The sequence below is a fragment of the Theropithecus gelada genome, chromosome 9, assembly GCF_003255815.1.
Source record: "Theropithecus gelada isolate Dixy chromosome 9, Tgel_1.0, whole genome shotgun sequence".
Lineage (NCBI taxonomy): Eukaryota > Metazoa > Chordata > Mammalia > Primates > Cercopithecidae > Theropithecus > Theropithecus gelada.
The window spans coordinates 128,444,249-128,458,235 of NC_037677.1; the positions used below are offsets into that span (position 1 = coordinate 128,444,249).

Here is a 13,987-nt window from a genome sequence, read left to right on the forward strand (position 1 = left end):
CGCGGGGGCGGGCGGGGGCCGCGGCCGGCCTGACCGCCCCGTTGTGTTTGCAGGAGCCGGAGGCGGCGGCTGCCCCGCGGGCAGCAACGACTTCCAGTGGTGCTTCTCGCAGGTCAAGGGGGCCATCGACGAGGACGTGGCCGAAGGTGAGGCCCGCGCCGCGCCCCGCCCCGCCCCGGGACCTTCGCGGGCAGCCCCCAGGCCGACCGCGGCCTCCGGTCCCCAAGCGCCCGAGGAAGGCAGGCAGGAGGATGGGGGCCGGGCGGGGCAGGGGCCAGGGGCCGGGCTGGGGTCCGTGGTGGGGGACCGTCGTGGGGTGGCCGTCGTCTGTCCGCTGTCCTGGCCCGCGGGGCACGGGCGGAGACGCCGGGCCCGCGGCGGGGCTTATGTAAGTCACCAAGGTCACGGGCGGCCGGGCCCTCCGAACCCAGCGCCCGGGGCTGCCTCCTGCCCGGGGCGGAACCGTGGAGACCGCGGCGGAGTCGGGGACGGGAACGGAGTCCAGATTCTGCGCTCAGGCAGCGCGGCACAATGGCCCGGAGGATGGGAACGCGCCTAGGGCTGGGTCGGGGCCTCGGCCCCCACCCGGCTCTGCGTTTCCTCGCCGGTGCGCTCTTGAGCAAGCTGGTTGCCTCGGTTTGTCCACCCTTAACAAGAGAGCTGGACGCCCTGATTGTTAAGGTCTGCTTTCTGAGGTTCTAAAATCCTTGAATTTTACTGTGAAGTATTGCTCCTTTCTCTATTGATATATTTTGAAGTCTCTACTCCAGATTTTAGTCTTGAACTTTATGGTATTACTGGAAGTTCGCTGGTCTTTTCCTTAAATCATACCGTTAAATTGGTCCAGGCGCAAAGTTTTAGGGTGGTAGGAGGAAACTGGGGAGTGCCTCCCGCCTCAGCTTCCCATGAAGCTTGCATGTCACCCTCGAGTGAAAAAGCTGTGTAGCTTTCCTTCTTCACCGTTGAATGGAGAACTTGGTCGAGTCTTAGAAGTTTGATTAATATTTCAGATTTAGAGCCATAGTGACTTTTTTGTTGTTCATATATCTTACTGAACATTGTAAACCTTTAACCTTTTCTTGAAAATGATTTGTGTTTGCACCAAATACACCTTCCCTGCCTCAAGTTACTAGAAGCCCCTTGTCAGACATTGTGTTCACTTCCCTCCATCTCAGCCCCTCCCATGACATTTTACTCCCTCTTCCCTACCCTGTACCTCTCCCTGGCAGTGTCTGGTTTGGTGCATGACCCCTGAGGACATCTGGAAATTCTGAGCCCCCTGGCACAAACAGGGCCTAGGTTATTAAGCAGGTGAAACTGGGCTCTAAGAAATGCATAATGTATACTGTTTGAGATTAAAACTAGGTACATTTTATGTGATGTAAAAAGTTTATTGATTTTATTTATTTAAAATACGTGACCTTTTTTTGTTTGATTTTGTATATGCCAAGCAAGTTTGAAGTGTGACTTCTATCGCAAGTAAAGCAAAACTTGTTTGGGAGTAAGGAAGGTGAGAGGGCTTAATGCCTTCCTTAATTTCTGTTTTTTTTTTTTTTTTTTAACTCTTACTTTCTGTTTTGGAGACAGGGTCTCACTTTGTAGCTCAGGCTGGGTGGAGTGCAATGGCGTGATCTGGGCTCACTGCAACCTCTGCCTCATAGGCTCATAGGCCCATCTGAGCCTCTGGAGTAGCTAGGACCACAAACATGCACGCGCCACCACACCAGGCTAATTTTTGTATTGTCGTAGAGGATTTCACCATGTTGCCCAGGCTGGTCTGAACTCCTGGGCTCAAGTGGTCTGCCCACATCATTCTCCCAAGGTGCTGAGATTACAGGCGTGAGTGACCACACCTACTTCGTTTCTTTACTTGAAAAAAAAAAAATGATAAACTGAATGAATTAAAATTTAAGTATAACTAAGTAGTGTATTTTAACTGTGAATTTACACATGTGAAAATAGCATTCTTTCTTTAAAAAAAAATTCTTGGGCCAGGTATCGTGGCTCATGCCTATAATTGCAGCACTTTGGGAGGCCAAGGTGGACAGATCACTTGAGGTCAGGAGTTTGAGACCATCCTGGCCAACATAGTGAAACCTCGTCTCTTTTAAAAATACAAAAGTTAGCTGGGCGTGGTGGTGCATGCCTGTAATCCCAGCTACTTGGGAGGCTGAGGCAGGAGAATCACTTGAACCCAGGTGGTGGAGGTTGCAGTGAGTGGAGATGGCGCCACTGCACTCCAGCCTGGGCAATAGAACAAGGCTCCATCTCAAAAAAAAAAAAAAAAAAAACTTGACAAATACTTTGTTCTCTGAATTAAACTGATGGGAACTTTTTGCAGTTTTAAATCCCTATTTTAAGTTAAATTTTGAGTAAATCCAAAAGTTTGGTATTTTGAGTTGTCGTGGTTTATTTTTTGTAATCTTGTTTTGTGGTAATTATCCACACGTTTTGGTTATTGTAGGTATTCACAGCTTTCTATTTTAATCCATGTGTGCTTTGGCCATAGTAACCCATCCAGATTAACACATTTATAACTCACCATCGATTTGTCCCATAGTTGTGATACTGTTGGTTTGTATGAAGACCACACAGTCAGTGATGATGAAGGGAAGTGTAGTCGTTGGTCACCAGTGATTGCTGAGCAGCAAGAATCAAGAAGCTGGTCATGCCCAACGCAGCCTTGAGGGAGAGATGTTGGTGAGAGATAAGAGATGGGTGGCCGGGTGTTGTGGCTCACACCTGTAATCCCAGCACTTTGGGAGGCTGAGGCGGGTGGATCACTTGAGGTCAGGAGTTTGAGACTATTCTGGCCAACATGGCGAAACCCCGTCTCTACTGAAAATACAAAAATTAGCCAGATGTGGTGACACCCACCTGTAGTTCCAGGAGACTGAGGCAGGAGAATCACTTAAACCCGGGAGGTGGAGGTTGCAGTGAGCCGAGATTGTGCCATTGCACTCCATCCTGGGCGTCAGAGTGAGACTCCATCTCAAAAAAAACAAACAAAAAAAATAGAGATGGGCAGTTCACAGGGGTTTTTATTGTGCACTGCTGCGCAGGCTGTAGAACTTAAGGTATAGAGGATTTTATTTGTTTAGATTTGTGGCTCGTGAGGCATTTTGTTCTTGAAGGCTCTGTTCTGGGCCTAGTTCAACTCTGTAGAGCTCTACTGCAGCCCTGCACTCTGGCCGTCTTTCTGCCCTCTCTACAATGGGTAAGGAGAAAGGGCCTTAGAGATTGAGGCCTGGGTCCTCTCCTGACTTCAGTGGGGTGGTGCCCAGGGCACAGGAGGTGGCGCAGAGGTAAGAGCAGGCACTCCTGACTTTGGAGGTCATGAAGTGAGTAGCATAGGAAAAGCCTTTGGTTTTTGCTTTGATTTCTGTCTTGTTTCTAAAACTAATAATTTTGGGCTGTGGGTCAGAATCATAAGCTCTGATGAAAGTGATGGCCTGTGTAAAATTTGATGCCCCCCCAATTTTTTTTTTTTTTTTTTTTTTTTTTTTAGAGAATTGGGTTTAGCTGTGGGTCAGGTCATTTTGCTAAGAGTCATGATCCCACTGGGTAATCAGACTTCTCATCCCCTGCAAGTAGGAGTAGAGCTGAGCTCACAAGGAAGTTATCAAGTGTCCTACTGGTAAGCAGGTGTATGGGCAGCAGTCAGTGGTGACTTGCCTCTCCTGCCCTTTCTGGAAGGTGAGACTAGGTGAGTTCGTATGCCAAGGTGACCACGAGTTAAAATAGTAAAACCAGGGGGCTTCTGGCAGGAAGCGAGGAGAAGAGCTGTTTGTTAGCTTCTATCTCCACAGTGTTTCGATTCTGAATGGTGGTTCCCTTGGAAATTAACTGTTGTGCAGATTTTTTCTGCATGTTATGGAGTCACCTTCACCCAGCCCCTGCTCCCTCTCCTGGAACGTACTCATTCAGCGTGTGATGTGTTCTGCAGTGTCACATGGTACTTCATCCTTTGCTTCTCTCTCTGGTAGACTGTGAGCTCCTCAAGCTTGAAGGCTGGGTGTCCCCCTTCCCACCCAGCCCTTGTAGAGGACCCGGCACGAAGGTCATGATAGGTAACCGTTGCTGAGTGGTCATTCTCTGCTAGAGATTGCGCGCAATGCTTTTCCCACGTCAGTTAATCTTCACACAACCCAAGAAGGAGGAACTATTGTTCTTCCCAGTCTCAGATGCAGAATCCAAGGTGTGGGAGCAATGAACTTGGGTTACAAAGCGAGTATATGGCAGGGCCAGGGTTTGAAGCCGTGCCGACTGGCCGCAGAGCTGTGGAGTTCTGTATTGCTTCAGTGACCATTTGCAGCCAGCACAGTACTGACGAAGCTGCATTGTGGCATGTGGCCGTCCAGTCTTGGGACGGAGCTGTTCTAAAGCTCGGTAAAAATCTTACCACCAAGAATCGTATGGAAATGTTTTTGAAGGCAAATGAAAATGGAATGCCTTTAAAGGAAGTGCGTATCAAAACGATAGAACGTTAGTAACAAGGATTCAAGAATAGCATCGCTTTCCAACCAATTCTCAAACTATTTGAAGAGTAGATCTCACAGAGACAGTAAGTGAGTGAAACACCTGCGTGTCAAGCAAGTGCTGCGGTACCTTTGCCTGCGACGTCACTTTGCACATGACTGTGACCTGCTTACCTGCAGGGAAGCTTTGGGTCTTGCTCCTTTGTATGTTACACTAATTGCTGCTGTGGAGAAACCATGGGGAGGGGTTGGGGGAGGAGAGTCTTATATCGAACCCAGTTTTATATAACTTTATAGCTTGATAACAGCTGGTTCCTTCTCAGAATTTGTAGTTTTAAGTGTATTGAGTTTTTGTTGATTTTGCTTTAATCAGTTTCTTAATCCATGATTTATTGCTTTGAATTAGACATTAACCTGTTTCTCAAGAGACACACTAAACAAAATTGAAGGTTTGTTTGCTTAAGTCAAGCTTGAATCTGGCTAGTTGTGTAAGTAACATGGATATCTGGTTAATCTGGTAGGATAGCCTTTCCAAGGGGTTTACGTTGGTACTTTGAAAGAAACATTTGAGGCCGGGCGCGGTGGCTCAAGGCTGTAATCCCAGCACTTTGGGAGGCCGAGGCGGGTGGATCACGAGGTCAGGAGATCGAGACCATCCTGGCTAACATGGTGAAACCCCGTCTCTACTAAAAATACAAAAAACTAGCCGGGCGTGGTGGCGGGCACCTGTAGTCCCAGCTACTCGGAGGCTGAGGCAGGAGAATGGCGTGAACCTGGGAGGCGGAGCTTGCAGTGAGCCAAGATCGCGCCACTGCACTCCAGCCTGGGTGACACAGCGCGAGACTCCGTCTCAAAAAAAAAAAAAAAGAAAGAAAGAAACATTTGAAGTCACAAAAAGGTAACAAAACTTAAGGTAACTTGAGCATTAGTACCAGAAAGTTACTGTGTTTTCATTGAATGTAAGATAATGTCTGGTTTGGTGGCTCACGACTGTAATCTCAGCACTTCAGGAGGCCAAGGTGGGAGAGGATCCCTTGAGCCCAGCAATTTGAGACCAGCCTGGGCAACATCGTGAGATGTTGTCTCTACAAAAAAAAAAAAAGAAGTTTAAAACATTTGCCAGGTATGGTGGTGCACACCTGTAGCCCCGGCTACTCAGGAGGCTGAGGTGGGGGAACCACTCGAGCCCGGGAGGGAGAGGCTTCAGTGAGCTCTGATTGCAGCACTGCACTCCAGCCTGGGCAGTAGAGTGAGACCTTGTCTCAGAAAAAAAGAAAAAATATGTAATATGTAATATATATAACATATAAAATATGTATTATGTATTATATAACAGATCTGTAATATGTATTATGTATTATATGTAACATATAAAATATGTATTATGTATTATATGTATGTTATATATGATGTGTATTGTATATTATATATGTCTGAAATTAAGTATATCTTTTACATATAATCTTTTATAATATCTTTTATATGTGTATATATAAAATCTACATCTAACTTTGGAAATACTAAGATGTAGGGAAATGCACTGCGAATCAATGAAATATGGTATTGGTGAATGCAAAACTTGTCTGTCATATTTATTGATTTCTTCTGTGTGTAGAAAATGGGCGTTTAGTATTTATCATTGTTTTTTTTTTTTTGGTCTTGAAGGGACATGGTGTCTGCTTATTTGAGTTATTCCTGGTTTGATTTCTGTATTCCATTGTAGAATTTTCATTTAGTTAATATTTACATCTGTGTCATTAAAGAGAACTTTTCAGGAAAGCATCCTCTGGGGAAGGCCGTCAAACAAGCAGTCAGTCTAGTAACATTTTGCAGTTTGACTTAGAGAGTTTCATAGGAAGCCTCTGTCTTTAGGAAATCAGTTGTGTGCCTTACGATTCACAGACTCATCATGCTTAGTACAGCCAAATCTTAATGCTCTGGAGGCTGGCCTGGTCATAGGTACGTTGTGAAGTTAAGTTTGCAAGATACATGGTGGTACTGAGTCATAGCTGGTGATTTTCCATATTCCCTGATTTTAAGCAGTCTGCTGTTCTGATGGGAAGTTCCAGGTTGGGTCTGTGTCTGCTGTTTTCAGCTCTGAGGGCCCCTTCCTGAGCCTCAGCTCGCTTATCTAGAAGTTAAATCGGAAGATTTTTGTTAAGATCAAACAATGTGCAGTGCTTTTATAACTTGAAAAATGCTTTTCAAGTGTTAGATACAACTGTTAATTCTTTTGTATTTTAAGGTATTGGGGCTTGGTTTTAGCTATATTTAAACACAAAACACAAAAATAGTTTCTTGTTTTTCTTCACCTGCTTCATCTCCACCTGCCCAGATCGCTTCCACTGGGCCTGGCCTCTTAATGTTTCCATTATTATTCAGTGATTATTGCCATCCCTTGATCTTTGCCTCTGTTTCTTTCTCTCCCTAAAGTATTCTTTTTGCTTCCTCTTCACTCCCTAAGCCCTGTTGATCCTTCTAAATCCACCTCCAATCCCCCTTGGCGAGTCCCTGCTCCAGCTCCCCTCAGCATTCAGTGTCGTCTTAGACATCCTTTCACTCCCTATTCCGTGTTGTTTAGCAATTGGCTGTGTCCTGCTTGTGGTTCCCTAATTTTATCACATGTATCATTAGGCTTGTCTCTCCCACTGGATGTCAGTCAGTGTATGGAATGTCACTATACTACTAGGTGATAGAGAGGCGTTGTGAATGTGGAATTTGGTACACATCCCTTTTCCCCCTCTTCAGGCTTTGTGTTAACTTGGCAAGTTACTTACTGTCTCTTTTCTCATCTGTAAAACGGGTACTATTACTTGTGACCGTTGCAGGGTTGCTGTGAAGATTCCAGAAAATGTATGGAAAGTTCTGGCAAACACACACGTAACTGGTAACTGTTTAGAGGCTGTTGTCTTAAGAGACCCTCTTGCGTAGGAGAATAGCTGGCTCGCTCTCTCCAGGGAGCCAGTTTAAGAAAAATGAAGGGTAATGCAGGGGCCAGCTTTCAGCCTGGCACATCTGAAAAGTTCACAACAGTGTACCAAAGGGCTGCTAGTGCTGGCTGTTGGAAATAGAAATGCGGTTCTTGCCTTCAGGAAGTTCTGTTCGGACACAGACAAGCAGGTGGGTCCCTGCACCATGGCTGGGCCAGGGCACATTGAGGCAATGTGAAGAAGTACCCAATACACAGGCTTGGGTCGGGAGTGGAGGGGAGGACATCAGGGTATAAGAAGAGGGAGGAAGGGAAGGGGAGAAGAAGGTTCCAGGTGGAGAGGGCTTGGTGTGGAGGTTGGACAGAGCATGGTATGTTCTGAGAAGTCAGTGCTTGGCATGGTCTGACTTCTGGCAGAGAAGGAAGTGGCTGTGATGAGCAAGAGGCTGGCTGGGGCTGGATGATGATGAATAAAGGACTTGAATACTGTGCTGAGGACTCGGAGTGATTGTGAGCTTTTCAGATCCTAAGCGGAGGAGTGACATCAACTTTGTTTTTAACAAGGTCACTCTGCCCTTTGGAGAATGGATGGTGGTGGATAAGAATGGAGGTAGGAAGTTACTGCAATAAAGGTTGGGAAAGTTGGCTTACTCTAGTTTCAGGGTGGAGAAGCTTCTTTGTAAAGGGCCAAATGGTAAGTATTTTAGACTTTGAGGCCATACTGTCCCTGTTGCAACTACTGAATTCAGCTCTGCCTTTAGCAGGAAGACAGCCATAGACCCTGCAGAGATGGATGGGTGTGGCTCTGTGCCCTGCTTCCACACGAGTGTGCCTACAGAAACAGGCAGCTGGCCAGATGTCGCCCAGGTTGTGGTTTGCTAACCTCTGCCCTAGAGTTGGTTCGCAAAGTCTGTTGGTGCTGGAATACTTTTATGTTCTTAATAGTTCTACTCAGGATCCAGAGAGCCTTTGTGCTGGTTATAGCTGTTGACGTTTTCTATATTTGAAATTAAAAGAGAACAACTTAAAATATTTATTTTACTTTAAAATAATCTACTACGTGTTAACATTTTTAGTGAGAAACAACTTTTCAAAAACAAATTGAGCGAGAAGAACAGTGTTTTTTTACACTTTTGCACACTTTTAAAATATGTGGCTTAAGAGGTGATGGCTGGATTCTCAGAACTGCTTCTGCATTCAGTGTGTTCTAGTTACTTTATTGAAATGTGTAAAGAAAATGTGGCCTGACGCTTCCATGTGGGCAGAGGAGGGGTCATCCCGGAGGCTCTTCGCGATGCACCATAACTCGCCAGGTGGCAGCTTGAGTGTGCTGGCCCTGTGGGGTCAGCGACATTTCTGTGCTCTCTTCCGTCAGAACCTGAGGTCTGTCTTGTGCTCAGAGTGGGTCTTTTGCTCATGGACATGATTTGGTTACCATCACATGGGGGTCGTTCGGAAATGTTGTTACATAGAGTTCTTTTTTTTTTCTAAATGTTAACACATTCCATTATATAAAATTGAAGAAAATCATATTTTTTAATGTCACCACTGACCTCATCAGAAGAGAAAGTGAGAAACTGTCTAATTAGCAGTGGTAGATAAAAGTTTTCCAAAATTCTAATTTTCTGTTGAAAGCTTGGATTTTATCATTGGTAACAAATACCGTCAGTTATTTTCTGTGAAATGAGAGGCTCACTGTGTTCATTTTCAAGTAAATTTCTGCCATATACCAAACTCTTAATAAGCCAAAGTTGGTCAGTTTTTTCAAATAAAAATGGCATTCCATGAAAAAAAGGGCTAGTTCAGTTTGTGTGGGACTGTGGAATGTGTATTTGGTCTTCACTAGTACACACCTCCTAAAATCATTGGGCTCTTCAGTGGTGTCTTTTGGGAATGAGTTGGCTAAGGGCTGGCAACCCCTGGGTAACTTCACAACGGGGGCTGGTCAGGTCACCAGAAAGACTAGGCAGGATTAGAGGGTTGGGACTTTCAGCCCTAATCCCCAACCTTGGGGAGTGGTGAGGGGGAGCTGAAGGTTAAGCTGATCACCAGTGGCCAGTGATTTAAACAGTCTTGCCTATGTATGGGCTGGGTTTGAAGATAGCTTCCAGATGTTTCTGTAGGGGGACCCGCCCGAAGAGGGCATGGGAGCTCTGCATCTCAGCCCCCATCCCTCGCCCTATGCATCGCCTCCGTTTGCATCGCCTCCATGTCCTTTGTGGTAGCCTTTATAATAAACCGCTAAATTAAAGTGTTTCCCTGAGATGTGTGTGCTCAGTCGGGGTTGTGGACACTCTGATTGATAGCGAGTTAGTCAGAAGCACAAGTAACACAACGTGAGGCTTGCCTTTGGCTTTCGAAGTGGGGGGCAGTCTCATGGGACAGAGCACTCAACCTGTGGGATCTGATGCTTTCTCCCAGCGTCAAGATCTAATGGAATCAGGGGACCCCGGCCGGTGTGCGGCTGCAGAATCGATTGCTTCCTTGCTGATGGGAGAGGTCCCCACACATCCGGTGTCTTAAGTGTGCTATGAGGATGTGATGGGAGAAACTCAATTTTGTGTTTTATTTTTCAACACAAACAACTACTGTGTGCTTTTTCTTGGGACAGTTGTACTTGGGGATGCATCAAAAGTTCTTTTGTGGCACATTTTATCACAGGGTTGGAATTACATAAAGTGGAGAATTATTTTAACTGTTCATCAGGGAATAAGCTAAGCAAAACTGGCCTTTTTCCTTTTTCTTTCCCTTTTTCCCTGCCTGTGTAGGGTGTGGAAAGGAGAGCTTGGGGCTGCTGCCACAGATCGTGCTGAGCCGCCAGCAGCTCCACCTGCCCTTGGCTTTGCTCATCCGTGGAAATGACAACAGCATGAAAACGGCAGATGACGTACAAGGATTATGATGAAAATAGTCTCGACCTCATGGACCCTCTGAGAGGTTCTTGAGGACCGTTGCATCCTCAGGGGCCCACAGACCACCCTTTGAGAACTGCTGCTTGAATGCCAGCCGTTAGCAGTAGGAGTGAAGGACAGGGCAGACCTCAGGGTTCACTGTCCTCTCTCCTCTTTACCAGACTGTACTGGTTTTGTCTCACAATACAAAAATAGAGTGTTTATTATTTAAAGAAAATCAAATGATAGAACAGCTGAGAACAGCTGGATCAAGAGCACAGAGCGCAAGTTCCTCTTCATCCCACTGCTGTCCTGGAGCCTTCCTCAGAACCCACTGCTCTTAACTGTATCTTTGTAGATCATTTTCTATGTGTTTATGTGTTTGTTTATATTTTAAAACCTAGTTTGTGTATCGGCAATCTTTTTTAATCCACAAATGTGGAACGTTTTTGTAGACGTTGAATAAGATTTTCTGTATTACTCAATATTGTTTTTTGCTATTTCTTTTCCTTTCCTTTCCTTTTTTGGAAATAGGGTCTTACTTCTCTGCCACCCAGGCTGGAGTGCAGTGGTACAATCAGAGCTCACTGCAGCCTGATCAGGCTCAAGCAGTCCTTTCCCTACTTAACCTCCCGAGTAGCTGGAACTATAGGTGTGCACTGCCATGCCCAGCTTTTTTCTATTTCTTTGTAGAGACAGGGTTTTGCTCTGTTGCCCAGGATGGTCTTGAACTCCTGGACTCAAGTGATCCTCCCACCTCGGCCTCCCAAACTGCTGGGAATACAGGCATGAGCCATGGCATGCAGCCGCCACTTGCCTTTTTTCATTAAGAGTCTATAATTGGAGATCTTACAGTGAACCGGGCTTTCTGCTCAGCCATACTCGAGCTCATTTGACCCCCAGCCGCAGCCCCTTGAGATGTAAGTACTACTGTGTTGCCTTCATCATATACATGAGATGATCGAGTATCAGGAGGATGAAGTTACTTGGTGAAGGTCTCAGAGTTAATCGGTGCTATACCCATTATTTGCACGCAGACGTTCTGAGTCCAGAGCCCATACTTAAATTTTTAACCAGGCTGCCTTTTTATGTGGCTCATTTCATCCTTTTTGATGTCTGCATAGTATTTCCTTACCTATTTAGTCCAGTGTTTCTAATGACAGTGCGGGAGAGTCTCATCCTTCTGCCCTTCCTGGGTGGCAGACGCCCAGGAGTGGGGATGCGCTGTCAGAGGCCATGCACATTCGTTGACTGTTTCTCTTCTGTGAATTGCTTTGGTCACATCTTTTGTCCATTTTTCTACTGAACTTAAAAAAGTCAGTCTGTAAAAGTGGGTTGGTTTGTTTGTTTGTTTGTGATGGGATCTCGCTTCGTCAGCCGGGCTGGAGTGCAGTGGTGCAATCTTGGCTCACTGCAACCTCCGCCTCCCAGGTTCAAACAGTTCTCCTGCCTCAGCCTCGTGAGGCGTGATTACAGGCATGCCACCATGCCCGGCCAATTTTTTTTTTTTTTTTTTTTTTTAATTTTTAGTAGAGATGGGGTTTCACCATGTTGGCCAGGCTGGTATCGAACTCCTATGCTCAAGTGATCCGCCCACTTCGGCCTCCCAAAGTGCTGGGATTACAGTTGTGAGCCACCGCACCCAGCTTGTAGAAGTTCTTTATATGTTACGAATATTAGTATTCTGAGTTTTTAAAAATTATTGACCTTGCCTTTTAGTTCTTCTGCCCCCATTCCACACTCTCCTCTCCAAGTACAGTTGAATTTATTATACATGTGTCTTTGACTAGGTTTTTTTATTACTGTTGCTACTCTGGAAATGAAGAAAAAGAGCTGAGATCCATGTTTGAGTCAGTAGTGGGGTGAAAGAGGAGTAATGAGTGGGACAAAAGGCGATTGGTGAATTGAACTTAAATACATCATGCGAGGCTTAATGATGGGGGTGGATATTTTCTGAGCAATGCGTCGTTAGGCCATTTTGCCATGCGAGCGTCTGAGAGTACACTTACCAAGCCCAGGTGGTAGGGCTCACTCGGTTACAGGCCTCCATTATTATCTCATGGGACTGCCATGGCAGATGTGGACTGTCAGGAGTTCAGAGCTCAGAGGCAGGGGCAACCACGAAAACAGGCAATCCTGGAGTAGTCACAGAAGTCTTGCTAATGATTTTAGATACCTGAGAGCATGAAACATACTTGAGCTTATTTTATCTGGATCTCCAGAGATGATAAAACCACAACTAAAATAGGAATGCAGCCGTGTGAAGACACAGGCTGTGCTGATCTTTTCTGCATTGTGCACAGCACCTGGCACTGCACCGGTACACAGGAAGTGCTTTTAGGAGTCCTTGGGTGAGTCACCACACCTGCCCGAAAGAGGCAGTCAGTTCTCTGATAATTAGCAACATTTGAGTGAAAAAAACAATAGGTCTGCATGTTTAACCACATCTAATGGCTGATTTGTTTTAAATGGGTGTTGAGTAAAAGAGTTAACATAAATCATCATAGCAATGGCATTAATGAGCGAAGATATGACCGGCCTCACACCTGTAATCCCAGCACTTTGGGAGGCCAAGGCAGGAGGATCCCTTGAGCCCAGTAGGTTAAGGCTGCTGTGAGCTGTGATCACGCCACTGCATTCCAGCCTGGGAACAGAGTAGACCCTGTCTCAAATAAAATAAGCAAAGACATTCTAATTAAAGCAACAGTAATGTTCCATTTTTCCTAGTCATTTCTGGAAAGCGTGTATACTCATTTTTTGGAGGGTAATTTGACATTTCTCTCTCAAACTTAACACAAGGGTTAGGACCCGAAGGTTCCACTTGTAGGAATCCTACAGGAAATAGGCCAGCATTTCCGAAAGATGTGCACTGCAGCAATACAATGTTGAAGACGCTAAATGCCTAAAAGTAGTGAGGCGGTTAAATGTGTTAGAACACACACTTTGTGGAGTGAGAGTATTCTGTGCCCCTCGGAGAGCAGTCTGTGTTGGGTGAAAAACAGCAGCTTTTTGCAGAAGAACAGTGACCCCATCCGAAGCTGAGTGTGGTCATAAATGCTGCTCTGGAAAGCAGATATCCAGGGGCAACATCGGGGTGCCTGGGGGAAGGAGGGGGTCACGTCTGCACTGAACAGAGACTTTGGCTTTTGTTCTGCACATTTCTGTATCATTTTATGTTCCACACTAAGAATGCATTGTTTTGTAGATATAAGGAGAAAAGTGCCCTTAAGAAAAGGTAAAGAGGGAGTTCTGGCAACTCGAAGGAGGAAGGTTTTTCCATCCGTGCACCTCTAATAATGACTCAGCACTGCTTATCGCCCCACCTTCTGTTGTGCTCCGGTTTTCTGGAATTTTAACTGTTTTAGGCTGCCATTTTGTCGTGTTTGAAAATACCTTAGGCCAGGCGCGGTGGCTCAAGCCTGTAATCCCAGCACTTTGGGAGGCCGAGACGGGTGGATCACAAGGTCAGGAGATCAAGATCATCCTGGCTAACACGGTGAAACCCCGTCTCTACTAAAAAATACAAAAAAACTAGCCGGGCGAGGTGGCGGGCGCCTGTAGTCCCAGCTACTCAGGAGGCTGAGGCAGGAGAATGGCGGGAACCCGGGAGGCGGAGCTTGCAGTGAGCTGAGATCCGGCCACTGCACTCCAGCCTGGGCGACAGAGCGAGACTCCGTCTCACAAAAAAA

The 13,987-nt window shown here is 46.0% G+C and overlaps 1 protein-coding gene across 2 annotated transcripts in view; it reads left to right on the top strand.

Annotated features, from left to right (window-relative positions):
• The window catches only part of PPP2R2D (protein phosphatase 2 regulatory subunit Bdelta), a 50,625-nt gene that overhangs the window by 464 nt on the left and 36,174 nt on the right, over positions 1–13,987 (top strand). For both annotated transcript variants that reach the window (XM_025395777.1, XM_025395778.1), the window contains exon 2: positions 54–146. In XM_025395777.1, coding sequence (XP_025251562.1) covers positions 54–146 — 93 coding nt within the window. The remainder of the gene's footprint in view (positions 1–53; positions 147–13,987) is intronic.